Source organism: Neovison vison, chromosome 4 (assembly GCF_020171115.1).
Source record: "Neovison vison isolate M4711 chromosome 4, ASM_NN_V1, whole genome shotgun sequence".
NCBI classification, from domain to species: Eukaryota; Metazoa; Chordata; class Mammalia; order Carnivora; family Mustelidae; genus Neogale; species Neogale vison.
This window is the reverse complement of record NC_058094.1, coordinates 79,944,260-79,964,153: the sequence shown is the minus strand read 5'-3', so window position 1 is coordinate 79,964,153 and position 19,894 is coordinate 79,944,260. Positions and strand designations below refer to the sequence as shown.

Sequence of the window (19,894 nt, the reverse complement as noted above, 5' to 3'; positions counted from 1 at the left end):
TAGTTATTTTTACAAAATAAAGTAGTATGTTGTTAGAGAGTGGAAATATGTGATGTATCTACTTTTACCTTTTTTTAAAAATTAAACTCTATGCCCAACATGGGGCTTGAACTCACCTCAAGATCAAAAGTCACATGCTCTACTGACTGAACTAGCCAGGAGCTCATCATGTACCTACTTTTAAAAACATCCATAACACTGATTGCAATAGTAGACAAATTCCCCAATTATTTATATATACATAAGACACTAATGCTGTCAATAGAGATTAACAATACCACACTGATCACATCTAACTGTGAACACAATAGTTGAGAAAGGATGACAAAATAAAAGTTTACCATACAAAATAAGATGCCGTTATGAAGTCTGAAAGTTGCATACAATATTTTAGTATACAGAACTCCCTTACCATTAAGGGTAATCCAAAAACAGAACAAGCTACCTCACAAAAAAATGAGCTGGTCAATTATAAGTACTCAGAAGCAGAAAGTGAAGGACTGCTTAAGAGATGGGACAGAAAGGATTCCTTTATTGGGAAATGCTAGAAGTCAACCGTGAAATAAGAGGAGAAAAAATTATTTAGATACTGCCTCATGACACTAATTTAAAAATCCCATGAATACTGCATGAGAGGAGGAGGCTTGGAAACAGCAAACAAAACTTCTTAAACATGTTAGAAACACGAAACCAAATTTAGGAATACTTTTTTAGCTTATTCAAATTGAGTAACAAGAGAAGCAGTTCTCATGCCTTGTTCTATTCCAGATCGACCATACCATCATCAAAAATTCTCTCTTGTTATGACTGCATTGACATTTTCCCCCTTTTCAGTATAGACAACCATTCAAAGGCAAACCCAAATATTAAAAATAGTATGAGAAAGCAGTCACAGAAAACTCAGAATTAAATTTTATTTCACATTGGTAGAAATCATGAAAAAGATTTACACTTTCCCACATTACAGCACAACATTTCAACGGAATATTTCTTGCTAAAAGTTAGATCTTGCTGATTTGTATAGCTAAAACAACAATTTTTATTCCTCAAGGTCAAGCAAAATGACTTATTAAATGATTGTTTAAAATTTTTAAATCCAGACATAAACATATGGCTTCATTATTAACATTCTATACAGTCCATTACTAAATTATTTCCATTATCAATTAGCACCCATTTATAAAGATGCATTCCTAACATTGTTTTAGTCAGTTGGAATACAGCAGAAAAATTACCAACAGTTTAGAAATACCAAGTATACATTTTTGCTACATATTAAACTGTTGTAACTATACCATATGTATTGAGTTGTGATTAATCTTTATCACCCATAAATTTGTTCTCCCATAAATTTGTTCTCCAATAATCTTTACCAATAATCTGAAAAATTCAACTACTTAAAATCAAGTAATTGCTACTTTTATGTTTGCACAAAAACTAATTTAAAAAAGCCCACCTGACTAAAGTGAAGTTTTCAATAAGTTCATTGGCAGATAAAAATAAAGCAAATTTTTCTAATGGACTGTTTATTTTCTATAGTAGTTGGTTTCAAACATATCTACAAACCAAGTAAACTAAAACTATGCTCAAGGAGAATCATCTTAGAGCAAATCATCTTAGAAATTAGTTTTTAAGATGTCTTAAATATTTCAGGACAGACTAGAATATGACCTACATATTCTTTCAGTTAATTACAGAAAAATACAACCACAGAATTATTCCCATTATCTAGACTGAAGATTCTAGTGACTATATAGGCCTAACTGTGGACTAAGGTGCAGTTTAAGAAATAAGTGTAGGAAGTTTAAAGGTTTCTTTATGTAAGAGTAAATACATTTTAAATACCATCAAATCTGTGATTCAAAATGTCAAATTACAGCATGTACTGGTAGCAGATGTCTATGGCAAGGAAGCAATATTTGGTCTGTTATGAAGGTTAAAAAAAAAAAAAAAGAAAACATTTTTAGAGAGGAAAAAAAATATTCAATAGAAATGGTATCAGGGAAAATAAAGCCTGGTCCCCAAATTAAAAGGGCCATCAACTTAACAGAGGAGTATTACTCTTTACTGAAGAAGCATTATCCCTATTATTGGGAATAATGTAGTAACACCTCATTCTTATTGTGTATTACAATCATTAAGTATATAATGAATACATTATTAAAATACAGATAATGCATGGTGACTAAGTAATTTTGGAGTAAGTCCATAGACTAAGTCACAGCATGCATAAATCATTTATATCTTAACTGCTCATTTATACCTGAACAAATTTTCATTAAGCATACTAATAATTGTCAAATGATGTAATAAAAAATCTGGTTACAGTATTTTATTTTGCTGAATTACATTTGGGAAAAAGAAGCTTAGCTGCTTCACCTATTTTAATACTAGTATATTCTGAATCCTATTATACAAATACATGTATAGAAACTTAAAAGACCGTATTTCCCACAAGGAGAGAGTATTATGTAGTCGGTGTCATTGGTGGATATTTGCAAAACATCTGAACACTGCAAACGTTAGAAGTTTCAAGATTGGGCACAGGAAAAGGTTTATACGCTACTACAATGATGCTGGTGTGCACTCCTACACAAGGCCTCTTAGTGACGTCAATCAACTGGAGGTAGAAGTTTATCAATGAACTGCTTGATATCCATCATTTCCTGTTTGGAATAAAGTGATTTAATAAGCAGTTACAAAATCAGAAATTAAATCCCTACTAAAATACCACCAACTAAATGTGTGGTGTGCCAAGGTAAGGTAAAACCATATTCTCACTATGTCATTTAAACGAAAATTTGTAACAGAAAAATGAGGGTTCAACAGAAATTTCAGAACATTTCCTGTGATTAGGATTACAACTGTACATTCAAATGATAGCTCCCAACTATTATGCAGTCCTATGAAAATGGTCTGCACTTTGCTATAGCTGAACAAAAAACACGGGTGGAGAGAAAGGGGCTTAGGAGTAACAAAACCTATCCAGAGAAATATCAGTAAGGACCCAATTATGGTCAACTAACCACAGGTAGAAAAACCTAGATTTTAACCTTCTCTCGTTAGAATGAAATGCTAAATTCGTAGCATAAAATATTTTGTGCCTTTCACAAGGATTTACATACAAGCAACCATTTGAAAGACAACATGTATCTATGAAAGATAAAAAAGAATATATCAAGTATTCATTAAAAAAAAAACACATTCTATCAGACTCCTGCATATGGCTCGGTTTTCCCACTCCCCTCAAATAATTTCCTACTATTCTCTCTAGTATTTCTTTTTCTTTCTTTCTTTCTTTCTTTCTTTCTTTTTTTTTTGACATTTTATTTATTTGACAGCGATCACAAGTAGGCAGAGAGGCAGTGTGAGAGAGAGAGAGGAGAAAGCAGGCTCCCTGCCGAGCAGAGAGCCCGATGTGGAACTTGATCCCGGGACCCTGAGATCATGACCTGAGCGGAAAGCAGAGGCTTAACCCACTCAGCCACCCAGGTGCCCCTCATCTCTAGTACTTCAAGGCTTAACTCCACAAACCCACAAATTAGCAACACAAAGAACCTTCACCCTTATAATTTAGTCAATCAGAAAATAAAGCCACAGCACATAAGTGCTCTATTTTACAACGCTCTAAAGTCCTTGAAGTTTCTTGGTGACAGTACCTCTTACTACCTCTTCTCACTTTCTGCTCCTCATCATTCAGTCCAATGTTCTCCAATGTGACTGCACAAAAAATCACCACCTTTTTTTTTTTTTTTTTTTTTCCTTGTTATATAAGCTCTATGCCCAACTTGGGGCTTGAACACACAACCCTGAGATCAAGAGTCACATGCCTGGGGTGTGCCAACAGTGATTCTTGATCTCAGGGTTATAAGTTCCAGCCCCACACTGAGTGTAGAGATTAGGTAAACAGAATCCTTTTTTTTTTTTTTTTAATTTTATTGATTTACTTGTCAGGGAGAGAGAGCACACACAAGCAGGGGGAGTGGCAGGCAGAGGGAAAAGCAGGCTCCCTACTAAGCAAGAAGCCTGACGCAATACTAGATCCCAGGACCCTGGGATCATGACCTGAGCCCAAGGCAGCTGCTTAACTGACTGAGCCACCCAGGCGCCCCTGGAGCTTTATTTTAAAAACACATCCACACAAACACAAATACCTGAGTTTACCTGCTAACCCCCAATGTGCTGAATCAGAATTGTGGAGTTTGTGGAGTTCTGGTGTCTGAATATTTATTAAGCTCCAGGGTATTTATAACATAAAGCCTACTTTAAAAACCAATGCTCTAGGCTCTCAGTCCCTCCTGGATACCTGGAGTGCCAGCCCACCTGCTTTCTGGATTCAGCACTTACTGATGGTTCCAACTATGTTCTCAATAACAGCCTAGAATCCCAGGCCCCCTTGTCTTTCTGGATAAACCATATTACTACCTCTTTTCTCTGTCTGTAAAACAAATGATTCAGCCAGGCTGGGTGGTTACAAAACAGTTTTATGTAGGACTACCTCAGTGCTTGGCAATCAATTTTTATTCTAGGCCTTTTCAAGCCTCCAAACTGATGCATGCCTCCTTCATTCTTATCAAGTGACCATATCTCCAACTTTACTGAAAAGATAAAGAGGATCTAATGTGAACTCTCAACAACTACTACCTCACCAATCCTTGTTCATATTCATTGACCCTCTTCTAGATTCTCAAGTGTTTTCCTCTTTGAAGACAAGCACTACCCATTTTAGGATTTATTTACATTATTCGATTTCCCTAAGATTCCCCCTATTAGATATTAACTTCTCTTCATCGCATTTTCTTCCTCCTTCCCTCATCAAGGGAGTCTTTTTCTCCCAACCATTAAAGAGTCTTTTTATCCTTTTTACTGTCACAAAAACCTTTTAAATAAAGGTTAATACATGTTGCCTCTACTTTTCCCATTTCCCTATCCACTTTACACAATCCACTGCAGGCTCCATCTCCCCAAACATCCAAGGTCACAGATGGCTTACTATTGGTTAGTTTCTTCCTGGTCTATTTTTCGTCAATTGTTCTCTGAATCATGGGACACTGTTCCCTTCTACTCTGAAAAAAATTTTTTTTAAAAAAAGATTTTATTAAAAAAAAAAAAAGATTTTATTTATTTATTTGAGATAGAGTGAAAGCAAGCGAGAGAAAGCATGAACAGGGGGCGGGGAACGGGAGCAGGACCAGGAGAAGTAGGCTCCCCCTTGAGCAGGGAGCCCGATGCAGGACTCAATCCAAGGACCCTGGGATCATGAACTGACCCGGTCAGATGCTTAACTGATTGAGCCACCAAGGAACCCTTTTTTCTTTTTTTTCTTAAATAACCTAACCAATTTTTTAAAAAGTTTGTTTATGTATGTAATCTTTATGCCCAACGTGGGGCTCAAACACAACCCCAAGATCAAGAGTTGCATGCTCTTCCGACTGAGCCAGCCAGGTGCACCACCACTCTGGAATTCTCTCCTCCTGTACTCTCGTTCTACATCTAACTCCTTTTAATCCCTCCTCTCACCCCCAAGTTCTATTCCTTGGCTTTTTTCTCATGATATTCTCCCATGGTAATTCTTCAGTGAATTTAGAATAGCAATTATTCTAAATCTCTATCACAGGCTTGAGCTTCAGACAAGTATTTCCAAAACCCATTTTGTTATCACAGGGGCCTATCAATCTCATTATGTTCACTGAACTCAGTATTATCTCCTTCCTGTTACCCTAAAACTGTTCCTCATACCTACTTATGAATGGCATCCTGCTCTAGGACAGCCAGCTTTTCATAAGACCATGGCCCAACTGGATAGCTTGTTTTCCCTTTCCCTTTCTCTGCACACTTGCTATCCAAATCCTACCCACTCTTCCAAATCTAGCTTTTGCTTCATGTTCTTAGTACTTCCCAAGATAAAATTAATCTCACTCTTCTCAGTGTTTTAGAGAACTTTGAAAACTTCAAATATAACACTTATCCCATTCTGTTTTCTATACAATTATTTGGATATATATCCACAACTATTTGGATATATATCATTTTCCCTTATTACATTTTAAATTTTATTAATTTGGCTTAAATTTTAATAAAAAGGAATGTTTTGTCATTTGAATTATGCACAAAGCTGGCATATAATAGGAAAACAGTGAATGCTTGCTGAATTAAATTGAATAAACTCTGATCTAAATCCTGCTAACCTATGATTCAATGTGAATTCATTCATTAACTCCTTTAAATAACCAAGCAATCAAATGCTACTTACGTTAAAAAATATCACATGAAAAAAGTTGCAAATATATCTCTGTAATCACTGCTTCCAAACAATTACCTGTTGACAGGAACTATGCATCATGCCTTCGTAGGTTTTGAAGGTGACATTGGCTGGATTTACTAATGTTTTTAGCTTTTCGGCAGTAAGAGAAGCAAACATTAGGGGAACTAAAGGATCGCAGTCTCCATGGCACTGAAGAATAGAAATATCTCTATTAACACCACTGATAGGACCCTGCAAAAAATAAAAGAACACTAGTATTTATTCAAGTGTAGAGAGCATTATATGCCAGGCATTTACAACTATGGCTAGATATGCAAATATAATATGTCACTTCATAAGTTCTACTCGGCCACAGAAATAAAATTCCTTTTCTCCCTATACTCCCCACAACTCTTCAGTTAAACTTTTATAGGATATATGATCACCCTGTCTTGCTTTTTTAAAAGATTTTATTTATTTATTTAGAAAGTATGCAAGCAGGGAGAGTGGCAGAGGGATAAGAAGAGAAAGAATCTCAAGCAGACTTCCAGCTGAGCATGGAGCCTGATATGGGGCTTGATCTAATGACCCTGAGATCATGACCCGGGCCAAAACCAAGAGTCGGATGCTTAACTGACTGAGCCACCCAGGTGCCCCTCCCCTGTCTTGTATTACTGTTTTCCCAATGAAGTAGTTTCTTGAAGCAGACTCAATCTTAGTTATTCTTTATATGTTCACAGTATCTTGAAATAAGAGGTATGCTTTAACAGAATCATGTTCTTCTCAGTTCTTATTTAACTGATTTAAATAAGATGGTTAATAAATAGCATTTAGTATGTATAAGACACTGAAGAATTACCATATATAGCGATGAAAAAGATCTTGGTTTTTTTTTTTAAGATTTTATTTATTTGACAGTGAGAGATCACAAGTAGGCAGAGAGGCAGGCAGAGAGAGGAGGAAAGAGGCTCCCCGCCGAGCAGAGAGCACAATGCGGGGCTCCATCCCAGGACCCTGGGATCATGACCCGAGCCGAAAGCAGAGGCTTTAACCCACTGAGCCACCCAGGTGCCCCAAAAGATCTTAGATTTAAAGATGAATTTGAAAATAAATGTCCACTTCTCCCATGTGTATCATATATTGCTTTATACACTAGTGAATACTTAGAAATTCTATTCTATGGTAAAATTTTGCTATTAAGCAGTAAAAATATTGAACATTTGAAAATTTTATTTCTATGTGTAAAAGATTGTCCTAAACTTATATATACATTTTAAAATGTACCAAACACTTCAAATATAAGATTTATGACAAAAGGACTTATTTCCATTCTCTGCAATCCACAATAAAGACAATATAGTATTCAGATAAAGCCTACTAGGTACATCGCAAAAGTTTCGGAAAATTGTTTTTTAAATAGGATGACTTGGGGCGCCTGAATGGCTCAGTCATTAAGCAGCTGCCTTCAGCTCAGGTCATGATCCCAGGGTTCTGGGATCAAGCTCTGCATTGGGCTCCCTGCTCAGTGGAGAGCCCACTTCTCCTGCTTTCCCTGCTTGTGTTCTCTCTCTCCCTCTGTCAAATAAATAAATAAAATCTTTTTAAAAAATGAAAAATAAAGAATGGATGACAGAGGTAAACGATGGGCTTTGGGTGATGATATACAATCTAACAAATGTACCACAGGGCTGCAGGGTGTCCAAAGCCTGTGCACAGAATGGAACTTTCTGTGTTTTCTGCTCAATTTTGCTATGAACTTATTAAACTGCTCTAAAAATATATAGTTGATTAATTTAAAAAAATGACCTCTCACCAACATTATCTGTGATCTCCCAGCTCAGTAATCTAATGCTACAAGTATCAGTCAGGCTACCTGGGGAAATGAAGCCCGGAGTGGAAGCCAGCAACTGAGTGCGGTGACACCAGCCAGTTTCTGCTGAGTGGTAAGAGCAGTGTATAAAGATAAAGCTCCTCCCTGGAAAGATAAGCAGAGAAAAGTCAATGGAACACATCCTCTGCTAACAGCAACGTAAAAGATTTATTATTAATAATGTCCATTAAAGAAAAAAGGAACCTGGATGTTTGATGTAAAATCAAATCAGGCAAACTAGCAGAAATACATACATACCCCACCCCACCATGCCCTGAAGGACATGATTCTCTACACTGAATACCACTCTGAGAACATAGCAACCACGGAATCAGTTAAGAAACAGTTAACTATATTTAAATGCACTTACAATCGCCTTAGGAACATTCTAAACTTACACTTATTTTCTGCTCTGAAAAGTCTTAGGTATAAAATCAAATGTAGTCTTAAGTTGGTAATCTTTTCTACAGCAAAAATTCAAGATCGTAAGGACTCTGTAGCAGGCACCTTCAGAGTATTTGTCTCCCCAGCTTACAATACCCTGCGCTCCGGGAAGAGCATTCCCGTTAGTATTCTAGATGCCAAGTCACTCTGACCATGCCTGTTGGTCACTGGGCCCCATGAAAATATGAGATTCTTTCTCATCCAAGATAGTCATGTTCCTTTTCTCAAGATTTTGAAATTGGGATTCAGTGATTATCAGCCTGTCTCTTTGTGTGGCTGGAACAGTAACCTGTAAATTCAAGAACTGGAAAAGCTATAGACTGCAAGAACTGGAAAAGCTACAGACTGAAAAGGTGGAGACTACCAACTGTAGATGAAAAGGCAAATGAAGCAGATGGACAGAAAAACAGGAGATGAGAAAGAAAGCCATGAGGGCTTTCCATTGTCTTAGCTATTCCTTTGTTTTCCTGATGTGATCCCACAGACTCATAATCTGTTCTTTCTTGCTTAAGGCAAGAGGAATTCCTTTCTGTAAATCATAATCAACAAATCTCAACTATATAGTCTCCTATGTTAGCTTTTTTTTCTGAATCAAACATTCACTTCTGTACCTATACTTATGTCACAATGTGTATTACAAAAGACATTATCTTGACTTTAACAAATACCAAACCAGTAACCTCTTTTTACTATACTGTATTGGCAACCTATTTCTAACTTCTAAAGAATTCCCTAATTCTGACATTGTCCTAATTCAGGCAGTCTGAACACTAAGTTGTTGATTTAGAAGGTTTACAGATTTGAAGCTAGAGCAATGTGGGGCACCTGGGTGGCTCAGTGGGTTAAGCCTCCACCTTCAGCTCGGGTCATCATCTCAGGGTTCTGGGATTGAGGCCCGTAACAGGCTCTCTACTCAGTGAGGAGCCTGCTTCCCCCTCTCTCTGCCTGCCTCTCTGCCTACCTGTGATCTCTCTCTGTCAAATAAATAAAATAAAAAATATTAAAAAAAAAAAAAAAGAAGCTGGAGCAATCTGGGATGGGTGACAAGGTGAACATGCAATAAGCTGAAATAAAGACGTAAGGTCAATATGAGGTAACTATGTCTGCAGAAAAAGTATAAGAGGTAGGAGAAAAAGTACAGAAAGATGTCAAAAATCACATACTTAAATCTAAAATCTGTTTTACAAGACAAAAAGAGGAAAGATGATAGAGTGACATCATCATGATGGGACAGGTCATTCCTAACTTTGCTCCCTTCTACAAGAACTAGCATCTAATCATAGACAGGACACCACCAAGAGAATCTTAGCATATGAGGGGAGAGGGTGAGGCTGAGGCACCCTCTGAACCAGAGAAACTAAGAGACCACGCCAAAAGGTAAGAGAAGTGGCTACATGCTGACTGCATTTCCCCTCTCCCAAGCCAGTGCAGCATCACCAGAGAGTCTTCCGAGAACCTCTTGTTTCTGCAGTGGAAGAAGAGAATTCAGGGGGAACAACCAGCAACCTCCTGCATTATAGGTCACTTTGTGGGAGACCCTACTTGGATTGTGTCTCAAGGGGACTACAGGGGAGTCTATGAGTCTCAACCACTGGGAATCTGTAACAAAAAGAGGGAAGAAATTCTCTTGTTGTGGGCACCTGGGTGGCTCAGTGGGTTAAGCTGCTGCCTTCGGCTCAGGTCATGATCTCAGGGTCCTGGGATCGAGTCCCGCATCAGGCTCTCTGCTCAGCAGGGAGCCTGTTTCCCTCCCTCTCTCTCTGCCTGCCTCTCCATCTACTTGTGATTTCTCTCTGTCAAATAAATAAATAAAATCTTTAAAAAAAGAAAAAAATTCTCTTGTTGTCTACCCTACTGTTCTATTAGTAGTCTCCTCTGAAGACAGGGGAATTATACCTGTGTTTATTAAATTACAAATTTGTTTAAAGGGGGTACACAGCATCAACTTAAATACCTAACTACATGTGTGATAATTATTTTAAGAAAATACATTCCAAGTGTGAATCAATTTACTTATTAATAAATTTTCAAGACATAATCTAGAAATTGAAGGCAACTGTTGAAGAGAGAAAACTAGAAAAGCAAAAAGAATACATTCTCATAATTAACTAAATCTAGTCCATTCAAACTTAATTCAGCATTAAAGATAACAATATATTAAAAACAAAGAGAACAGTACGTCAGATTCTGTAACATACTAAAAAAGACTCCTCCATAGAAAAGGACAGAATCCACAGACTCCTAGATAAATATACCAATAACATATCACCCAAACTTTACCTTACCTGAGAAAATCCTCCCAAAATAATTCTGTTAGAAGGAATGCCATTCTTCACCTCTTGCTCTATCAAAGCTTTTACTAAAAACAACATAAAATTAAATCACTAATACTTCAAAGTTAAGCCTAAATATACCATTTTAAATAGGATAAACTAGGTCAAAACAAGTGAAAAACTTGAAGCACTCTACTAACTAAAATACCAAATTAGAATGTATTTTCATTATAAAACTCATTTGCAGGTATTGTTTAAACTGTTCAATTATTTCTATTATAATTTATAAACAATAGTTCTTTCTCTTATCAATCAACAGCTATTCTTTTATCTATAGTCAATTCTGCTCATATAAATATATTTCTCTCTTCAATGAATCAACCTGAAAGTTACCACTTTAAAATATAAATAAAGTATATTACACAATTTGTTATTTATAGTGTTTAAAAAGTTCATTCTGTTATTTTAAAAACTATATACTAATTTTTTCTATAGCCAATAAATGATGCAGGGGGAAAAAAATCAAGTGAGTCTTTTGTTTCTGCAAAATACTTTGACACAAATCATTAACTATAAAACTTGAGGACTCCTAGAATTTCCTTTTTTCCTTATAACCTGTCCTGTTTTTTTTTTTTTTTAGTAACTACACCTTTTATAGATTATGTCCTCTTGTTTTCACATATGCACAAGAGTTTCTTTCTTTCTTTCTTTTTTTTTTTTAAGATCTCTTATTTAAGAGCGAGCATGCAAGTAAGACCACAAGCAGGAGTGATGTTCAGAGAGGGAGAAGCTGACACCCCGCTGAGCAGGAAGGCAGACACATGGCTCCATCTCAGGACTCTGGGATCGTAACCTGAGCCAAAGGCAGATGCTTAACCACCTAGAGCCACCTAGATGCACCAAGAGTTTCATTTTTAAAGATTAAAATTTCCAACTTCCGTACTTCTTATCAAAAAATAAAAATCTGCTTTTTCTAAAACACTGAAAAAAACGCCCAAATGAAAAACTATTTTCCTTTTACATAAAGAGTTTAGTACTAAGTTACAGTGAGAATGGAAAGAAATGCCCAGACTATGGCATGGAAGAATGGGCTAGAGAACAGTAAAGGGGGCTTAAGATAGCTGAGAAATGTGAGGTATTTATTTACAGGAGACTGCATAGCCTCAATCAGATAGAGATTGCAGATGTGGGTGCCTGGGTGGCTCAGATAGCGACTGCAGATATAGAATGCGGGTGCCTGGGTGGCTCAGTCGGTTAGGCGGCAACTCTTGATTTCAGCTCAGGTCGTGGTCTCAGGGTCGTGAGATCAAGCCCTGTGTCAGGCTCCGTGCTTAGTACACAGTCTGCTTGTCCCTCTCCCTCTGCTCCTCCCTATCGCTTGTATAAACACACACATGCTCTCTCTAAAATAAATAAATTAAACAAATAAAATCTTAACATCCACCCCCAACCACCAAAGAAAGGGAATAATGGCCACGGTGTGAGGAGGAAAGGTTCAGGTAAGGTCCTGGGGAATGTTAGTTGTTTGCCACTGGGTGAGCTGTTGGGACTACTTCCCCCCCAAGTTTCACAAAGCTTTAGTTAACCCTCAAGGTTACACTAAGCACTGAGAGAATATTGACAAACTACAAAGACAGCAGTCAGCAGTAGAGCAGTAGTGTCCCAATTTCAATCACCGTTTGCATACGGGCGAGGGCACCACTATGCTCCCTGGACCTTAACCTGAGCACTTTTTTTCTTTGTTTAGGAGCTTACTCTTATAGGCCTCCAACAGAGGCTCCATTCTTTCCTAGCTCTGAGTCTGAGCCTCACTTTCTCCAATAATACATCACCTTGGAAAGGAAAGAAACGTCAAGTATGTCACAGGCCAACTCTATCACTAGGGTGGAACTTTTCACTCTGGAAATCACCAGGCCTACCAGTCTTCTCCACAAGGCCCTGCCCCTCCCATATCTTCCACAAGATCTAACAACTCACTCCCAAACCCAATACTTATTTTTGTCATCAAATTATTGTTTAAAAAAATCCTAGCTCCAGGATTCTCGATTCGACCTACATTTTGATGATCCTAAAAGCCAGTGTTCTTGGTTTGACCATCCCAAATTGCCAGTGCATTTTGAGTGTATCTTCCCTGTTTTGAAGTTTTTAAGAGTTCTTCTTTAGAAACATTTTAACATTTTTGAAAAGGATCCTACTGGTTTTTAAGACATTTTGCAAATTTTCAAACAAATCTAAAAATAGAAAGTGTGCAGTAACTCTCAGGTACACATCACCTCACTTCTGCAACTATCAATTCACAGCCAGGCTTGTTTCATCAATATCTGCTGCGTCACCACCCAATTATTCTTAAGTCAATCCCAGTGATCCCATCTACTTGTAAAAACTTCAGCACATTCATAAAAGGATGACTCTATACATTTTCTAAAATCAGATTCCTCCCAATTAGCTAGTGTGTTCTTTATGATTTCACTCTAAAAATAAATGGAATTATCACGTCCATAAGAAACATGGAATACCAACCAGAGAACACTTTGGAGATTCTGTAAAGTAGAGCTAAGACTTATGTCATAGAAGTGTTAAATGAGATGATTTACAAGAATTACCTGGATTGTTTAACAACTAAGTATTCAATCAGTGGCATCTATTATTATTACCACACGAAAATTACCCAATATAAATTATGTTATGTATGATTATATCACTATACCCAACCTTATTTCAAGTCTCCTTAATGAAGAAAGAAAATTACTATTTTCTCTATTAGTCTATGTAAATCAAAGCAAAATTATGTATCCAACTGTGATAATAAATACAATAAAGTTTGATAAAGGCCATTCTTCCCCATTTACCTCATCTTCATTTACAGTTAAGGGAGTCCATGTAGCCATCATGGCAAACAAGTTAGAGAGTGATCACAAAGGAAGGAAATAGCATCACCTCCTAAGTTCAGATAATTATATATTATTTTATCAACACCAATAAAACTATTGAACCTAGTAAAAAAAGAATGCTTTTGTCTTTGTAAACTATTTCTGTACTTACCATTTTCTGCTGCCTGTTTAATTCCAGGTTCATCCTCCTGTGACTCTGGTAAAAGCCCAGTAATATCAAACCTGGAAAATAAGGCAAAATCTTAAAAGAGCTATTTGATTCTAAAAGTATGTTTCACTAAATTCAAGATAAAAAGGGCTAACCATGAAAATGAAACTCAAAATAAAATTTCTACAGAGGCCAAAAAATTAACTTAAATGTGTGATTCTAACATTCTACTTGTTCCTTTCACCAACTAGATACAGATTTAATGTTAAAAAATCATAATGCCACATAATTTTATGGTAAGAACATCTAAGAAAATACCTAGTCTAATCTTACAGCCAACCAAGAATCTCAACACACACTCCCCTAAAAAGTTTGCAATAAATTCCAGCCATTCCTTTCCCCTTCTACTGCATCATAAGTCAATATGATGGAACAGAGCTACTTTACCATGTCACTCTCACATGCACTACCTTCACATGTATTGAGCAGAGGAATTATACCGAGCTCTATCCACATTCTGCAAAACTTTTTCATCACACATAGTAGATACCTCCAACTAGAGACCCAAGGGAAGGTTTCCTCTGGCCCTTTCCATTTCTCTATAAAGTTACATCCTTTCATTAATGGTCTCTAGCCACATTATCCAGAAATTCTGTTCTGGATGGGAATTTTGCCAGAGAGGGAAGATGAAAGAACCAATGGGCACAGCAGGCAGGAACTTGTGAAAGCTGTCAAGGAATCCAGAAGAGATAAAAAGGAAGTGAAGGGGTGGGTAAGATATGGGTGGGAACAAGCAGAGAGGACAAGATGACAATAGATTAGAAGTAGCTTAGAGGAACAAAGAACTGACTCTATTTCCTGATATAAAACACACAAGGGTGGGAATGCAAGCTGGTACAGCCATTCTAGAAAACAGTATGGAGGTTCCTCAAAAAGTTGAAAATAGAGCTATGCTACAACCTGGCAATAGCACTACGGGGCATTTACCCCAAAGATACAAATGTAATGATCTGAAGGGGCACCTCCACCCCAATGTTTATAGCAACAATATCTGCAACAGCCAAACTGTGGAAAGAGCCCAGATGTCATCGACAGATAAATGGATAAAGAAAATGTGGTACACACACAGAGAGAGGAATATTATGCAGCCATCAAAATTGAAATCTTGCCATTTGCAACGATGTGCATGGAACTAGAGGGTATTATGCTAAGTGGAATAAGTCAATCAGAGAAAGACTATTATCATATGATCTTACTGATATGCAGAATTTAAGAAATAAGACAGGATCATAAGGACAGAAAGGAAAAAAATGAAACAAGAGGAAACCAGAGAGGGAAAAAAAACATGAGAGACTCTTAATCTTAGAAAACAAACTGAGGTTTGCTGGAGGGGAGAGAGGTCATGGAATGGGGTGGTTGGGTGATGGACATTGGAGACAGTATGTGTTGTGGTGGGCGCTGGGTCTTGTATAAGACTGATGAATCACAGAACTGTACCCCAAAACAAATAATACATTATATGTTAACTTAAAAAATTAAACATTTTAAAAAATTATTAAAATGACACTAAGCATCACTGATCTAGATTTTGATGAGAAAGAGCGGCTTTTTACCAATCTGTTGCTCTTATTGTCCTGCTTCCATGGTAGAAACTAAAACAAGATCCCTGAGAGACTAAAAAATAAGTAAAAACATAAGGGAATGTAAAAATATCTTGAGGGGGTGGAAGAGGAAATGGTTTCCTTAAAAGCTTGTCAACTCTCCAGAAAGGCAAGAAATTGGAAGGGAGGGGCGCCTGGGTGGCTCAGTGGGTTAAGCCTCTGCCTTCGGTTCAAGTCATATCTCAGGGTTCTGGGTTCAAGCCCCGCATCAGGCTCTCTGCTCGGCAGGGAGCATGCTTCTCCTCTCTCTCTGCCTGCTGTACTGTCTGCTTGTGATCTCTCTCTTTCTGTCAAATAAATAAATAAAAATTTAGGGGGGAAAAAAAAGAAATTGGAAGGGAGAGAGGCTGCTGCTTAATTAGAGTGTATGGCACATGGGATCATTCAAATGATGGGTCACTGAAACGAGTAAAGGTTTACTAAGCAGTAAGAGATATTTTCTACAGTATTTCTGTCTACCCATTTTCTACTGTATCTCTACCTGTTGGTACAGCTCCTTAAGGTTACCCCTGAATCTAAAATACAAAACCTTAAGGTTAAACTTGGAGGTTTAAGGTTAAATTTAAAGTTAATTATATAACTTTGCAACCTAAAAGATAATTAAGAATTGTTACACACAAAAGCACTTCCAGTTAAAACAAACAAAAAACACAAAAGTTAAGTATAAATAAAAAGTTCTTACTGAATAATTCTGACTTACCAAGAAGGCATAGCCATGTTCATATTCAACGTTACAGGCATAACTGGTCTATGCGGGAAAGAAAAAAACAGCAAAATAAGAGTAATCTAACAAGGCATAAAACATGATAAATTTCATCAATTAAGAACAAATAATTACTTGAGGTTTACACAAAACTATATGATACAATTTTAACATATGAACTGTATCACTGCATCCACACCTATGTCATTTTTTCTACATATCCTGTATTCTGAAGATGGAGCAACAGCTGGAAAGGACTAAGCTTGACAAATAAAAAACACTTCCCTTTCTCAACTCCCTTATTTAATACTTTCAAACCAAACATGACCAGGAAAACACGTAACCAAGACAGTTGGAAATGTATAAAATATGAGACTCTGGCTAAGGGTTTAAGGAAACAAGCAATGTACCGTACAGATAAAGTAGCATCAATTCCCATATGGTCAGATTACATTTTTGCTTATATTCTAAGTTTTATCTACGTATGTGGTTATTTTTTTTTAAAAGATTTTATTTATTCATTTGACAGACAGAGATCACAAGTAGGTAGAGAAGCAGACAGAGAGAGGGGAAAGAAGGCTCCCTGCTGAGCAGAGAGCCCGACGCAGGGCTCGATCCCAGGATCTTGGGATCATGACCTGAGCCAGAAGGCAGAGGCCTTAACTCACTGAGCCACCCAGGCGCCCCTGTAGGTGGTTATTTAAGAGATCTCTAAATAAATACGGGAAATATAAGTTTTGCCTAAGCGTCCACTATACCCCACTCAGGTTTGTGATGAAAAATCTGCTGGATAACCTGAATATAGCTAGGTACAAAAGAAAAGAAAAATACACTAGAATTACATCTCACCACTAACCTTCTAATTCATGAAACAAGTCTACCTTAGAGGTTACAAAATCTTAGGCTACCAATCTGATATTTAAGAAAACAGGGAAGGCTGATAGGTCAGCAGCTGAATTTTGCAAACAAAGGAAAGCTAAAATGCATTCCTTTCCTCTCTCTTTAAACAAACAAACAAAAAGGATTGGGTTAAATCAGAGTTTAGGATTACTGGACATAAGAGAAGAAAAACTGAAAAAGAAAGATGCACATGCAATCTAGAGCATTAGTTTAAATATCTCTTCCACTGTAAGGGTTAAGAGAAAAAAAAAAAAACAACTTTTGAAGACCTTTCTAACTGGAGCTCACTGTAGAATTTTCCAGAGGTTTTTTTTGTTCCTTTCTTGTTATTTCTAAAAGTTTTGGACTAGGTCATTATTACTTTTAAAGCAGAGTTCAAATCTTGAAATGTAGTCATCCCATTAACTAACTGAGACTGTTTCATGCAAAAGAAAAAAAAAAGTGTATAAATAAAAAAAAAAAAGTTCAGAGGTTTAAAAAAAAAAAATTTCTTTGAGGACATGAATTTCCCTAGACTGGGAATAGCCTTAAATAAAATCAATCCTGGGGCCAGTAACAATACAGCAAAAATACTAACATAATCAAGAATTCTGTCTTATAGGGGTGCTTGGGTAGCTCAGTGGGTTAAAGCCTCTGCCTTCGGCTCAGGTCGTGATCCCAGGGTCCTGGGATCGAGCCCCACATCGGGCTCTCTGCTCAGCGGGGAGCCTGCTTCCTCCTCTCTCTCTGCCTGCCTACTTGTGATGTCTGTCAAATAAATAAATAAAACCTTAAAAAATTATTTATTTATTTATTTGACAGAGAGAGAGAGATCACAAGTGGCCAGAGAGACAGGCAGAGGGAGAGGGGGAAGCAGGCTCCCCGCTGAGCAGAGAGCCCGATTCGGGGCTCGATCCCAGGACCCTGGGATCACGACCTGAGCCGAAGGCAGAGGCTTAATCCACTGAACCGACTGAGGCTTAACCCACCCAGGTGCCCCAATAAATAAAATCTTAAAAAAAAAAAAAAAGAATTCTGTCTTATAGATGAATCAGAATAAAAGAGGACACAGTCATTCCTGCCATAGTATTTAGCTGTAGCCTACAGATATCAGATAAAGCTTCTAGGGGCGCCTGGGTGGCTCAGTGGGTTAAGCCTCTGCCTTCGGCTCAGGTCATAATCTCAGGATCCTGGGACTGATCCCCTCATCAGGCTTTCTGCTCAGTGTGGAGCCTACTTCCCTGCTCTCTCTGGCTGCCTCTATGCCTACTTGTGATCTCTCTCTGTCAAATAAAATCTTTAAAAACAAAAACAAAAACTTCTGTTTCAGGATAAAAAGGGGACAAAAAGTTTTCTTACCTCATCAGGTATTTTTCCTCGTTCCATTTTCTCTTTCACATTTATCAGCTCTACTGCTACTACCACTTCTGAGGATGAATTATTAACCTATTAGCACGAATCTAATCCCATTTGCCTTCACAGCTACTGTCTCTCAGCAACCTTTTGACCTAAAACCTTGCCAATCTCAGCAATTTTCTGAGTTTGCTCAAGACATCCACAAATATTTTCAGAATTCAAAACCAAATCTATCAGACTTCAAAACCTGTATTCTTTCCACGTACATCCCATTGCCTTTAGCTGATAAAATTTAGGAGTGTTTTCAACATAGTAAATAAAGATCTCTCACAAACCTGACAAGTAAATAAATCCCCTTCTGGGATATCCTTAGATCTCAGATGTTTGTGTATCTAAAGGAATTTTTCTAAGCCTGAGTTCAACTGACCTCCACGAAAGCATTATTTTAAATTTCCCCACGAAAAAGAAAAAAAAAATTCTATGTAGCCAAGTTACCAGTTTATTTTTTAAAAATTTACTAATCTTTATTTTTAAACTGAATACTTAAAAGGATAAAAGCTGGTTATATTCAAATCCTTTTCTAGGAAAGTAAATCTATCACAATTATTCTTCTCCAGATTCTGAATCACAAATGTAAAGATTAAAATACTTACGCATGTGGGCAGATGTATTTGATATGTGAACTTCTGATACCTGCAAAGGCTTCTGCCCATCCATGCCTGGTAGAGAAATTATTTGAATGTTGCCATTAGATACGATTTTAAATCCCAATAAATTAGTAACAGAATAGTAACTTTTAAAAACTTGCAAGGATAAAAAAAAAAATAAAATAAAATAAAAATAAAAACTTACAAGGATAAATGTTAACTCCTTATAAAATCTTAGAAGTGTGGACCATCAATGGTAGCAAAATACCACAACCAACCCAGAAACAACCCAAAAGCTAATACAGCTCAAGCTTTACCTACAAGTTAAGATGATGTCTCCTGATTTCTGAAGAGCAGTATGTTTTCTTCCATATATTTCTATAAGGCTTTATAATTTACAAAACACAGATACGCTTATCTCTTTATAATCTCACAACAACGTGCCTAACAAAATAGGCAAGACAGATAATACAATTTATATTATATAATGTGAATTACCATATAATGACAAAAGTCGTCTCAGGAGTAAATCCGTTATCTTAAACTCTACATGCTAATAAATAAATAAATAAACTCTACATGTTTACTGCACTTCTGAAAATAACTTTCACATTCTTTACTTGTGTGTATCATGTACATATACATGTTCAAAATGGAGTACTAGAAAAATCATCATAATCCTTCAAGCCAGAAATAAGCAGTTAATCTTCTGATGTATTTCTGTCCAATTCTTTCATGTTTATCACTTAAGAAACAGATAACAGAGTTTACAAAAATG

General features: G+C 36.9%; 1 protein-coding gene across 4 annotated transcripts in view; it reads right to left on the bottom strand.

The window, feature by feature from the left end:
• Nucleotides 1-900: 900 nt before the first annotated feature.
• LYPLA1 (lysophospholipase 1) overlaps nt 901-19,894 on the bottom strand; it is a 32,571-nt gene continuing 13,577 nt past the window's right edge. For 3 of the 4 annotated variants that reach the window (XM_044245589.1, XM_044245592.1, XM_044245590.1), the window contains 7 exons: nt 19,123-19,188; nt 16,232-16,279; nt 13,874-13,944; nt 10,844-10,917; nt 8,118-8,219; nt 6,320-6,496; nt 901-2,666 (listed from right to left, as the gene is read on the bottom strand). In XM_044245589.1, coding sequence (XP_044101524.1) covers nt 2,613-2,666; nt 6,320-6,496; nt 8,118-8,219; nt 10,844-10,917; nt 13,874-13,944; nt 16,232-16,279; nt 19,123-19,188 — 592 coding nt within the window. In that variant the 3' untranslated portion in view covers nt 901-2,612. The remainder of the gene's footprint in view (nt 2,667-6,319; nt 6,497-8,117; nt 8,220-10,843; nt 10,918-13,873; nt 13,945-16,231; nt 16,280-19,122; nt 19,189-19,894) is intronic. The other variant, XM_044245591.1, reaches the window with a different exon arrangement.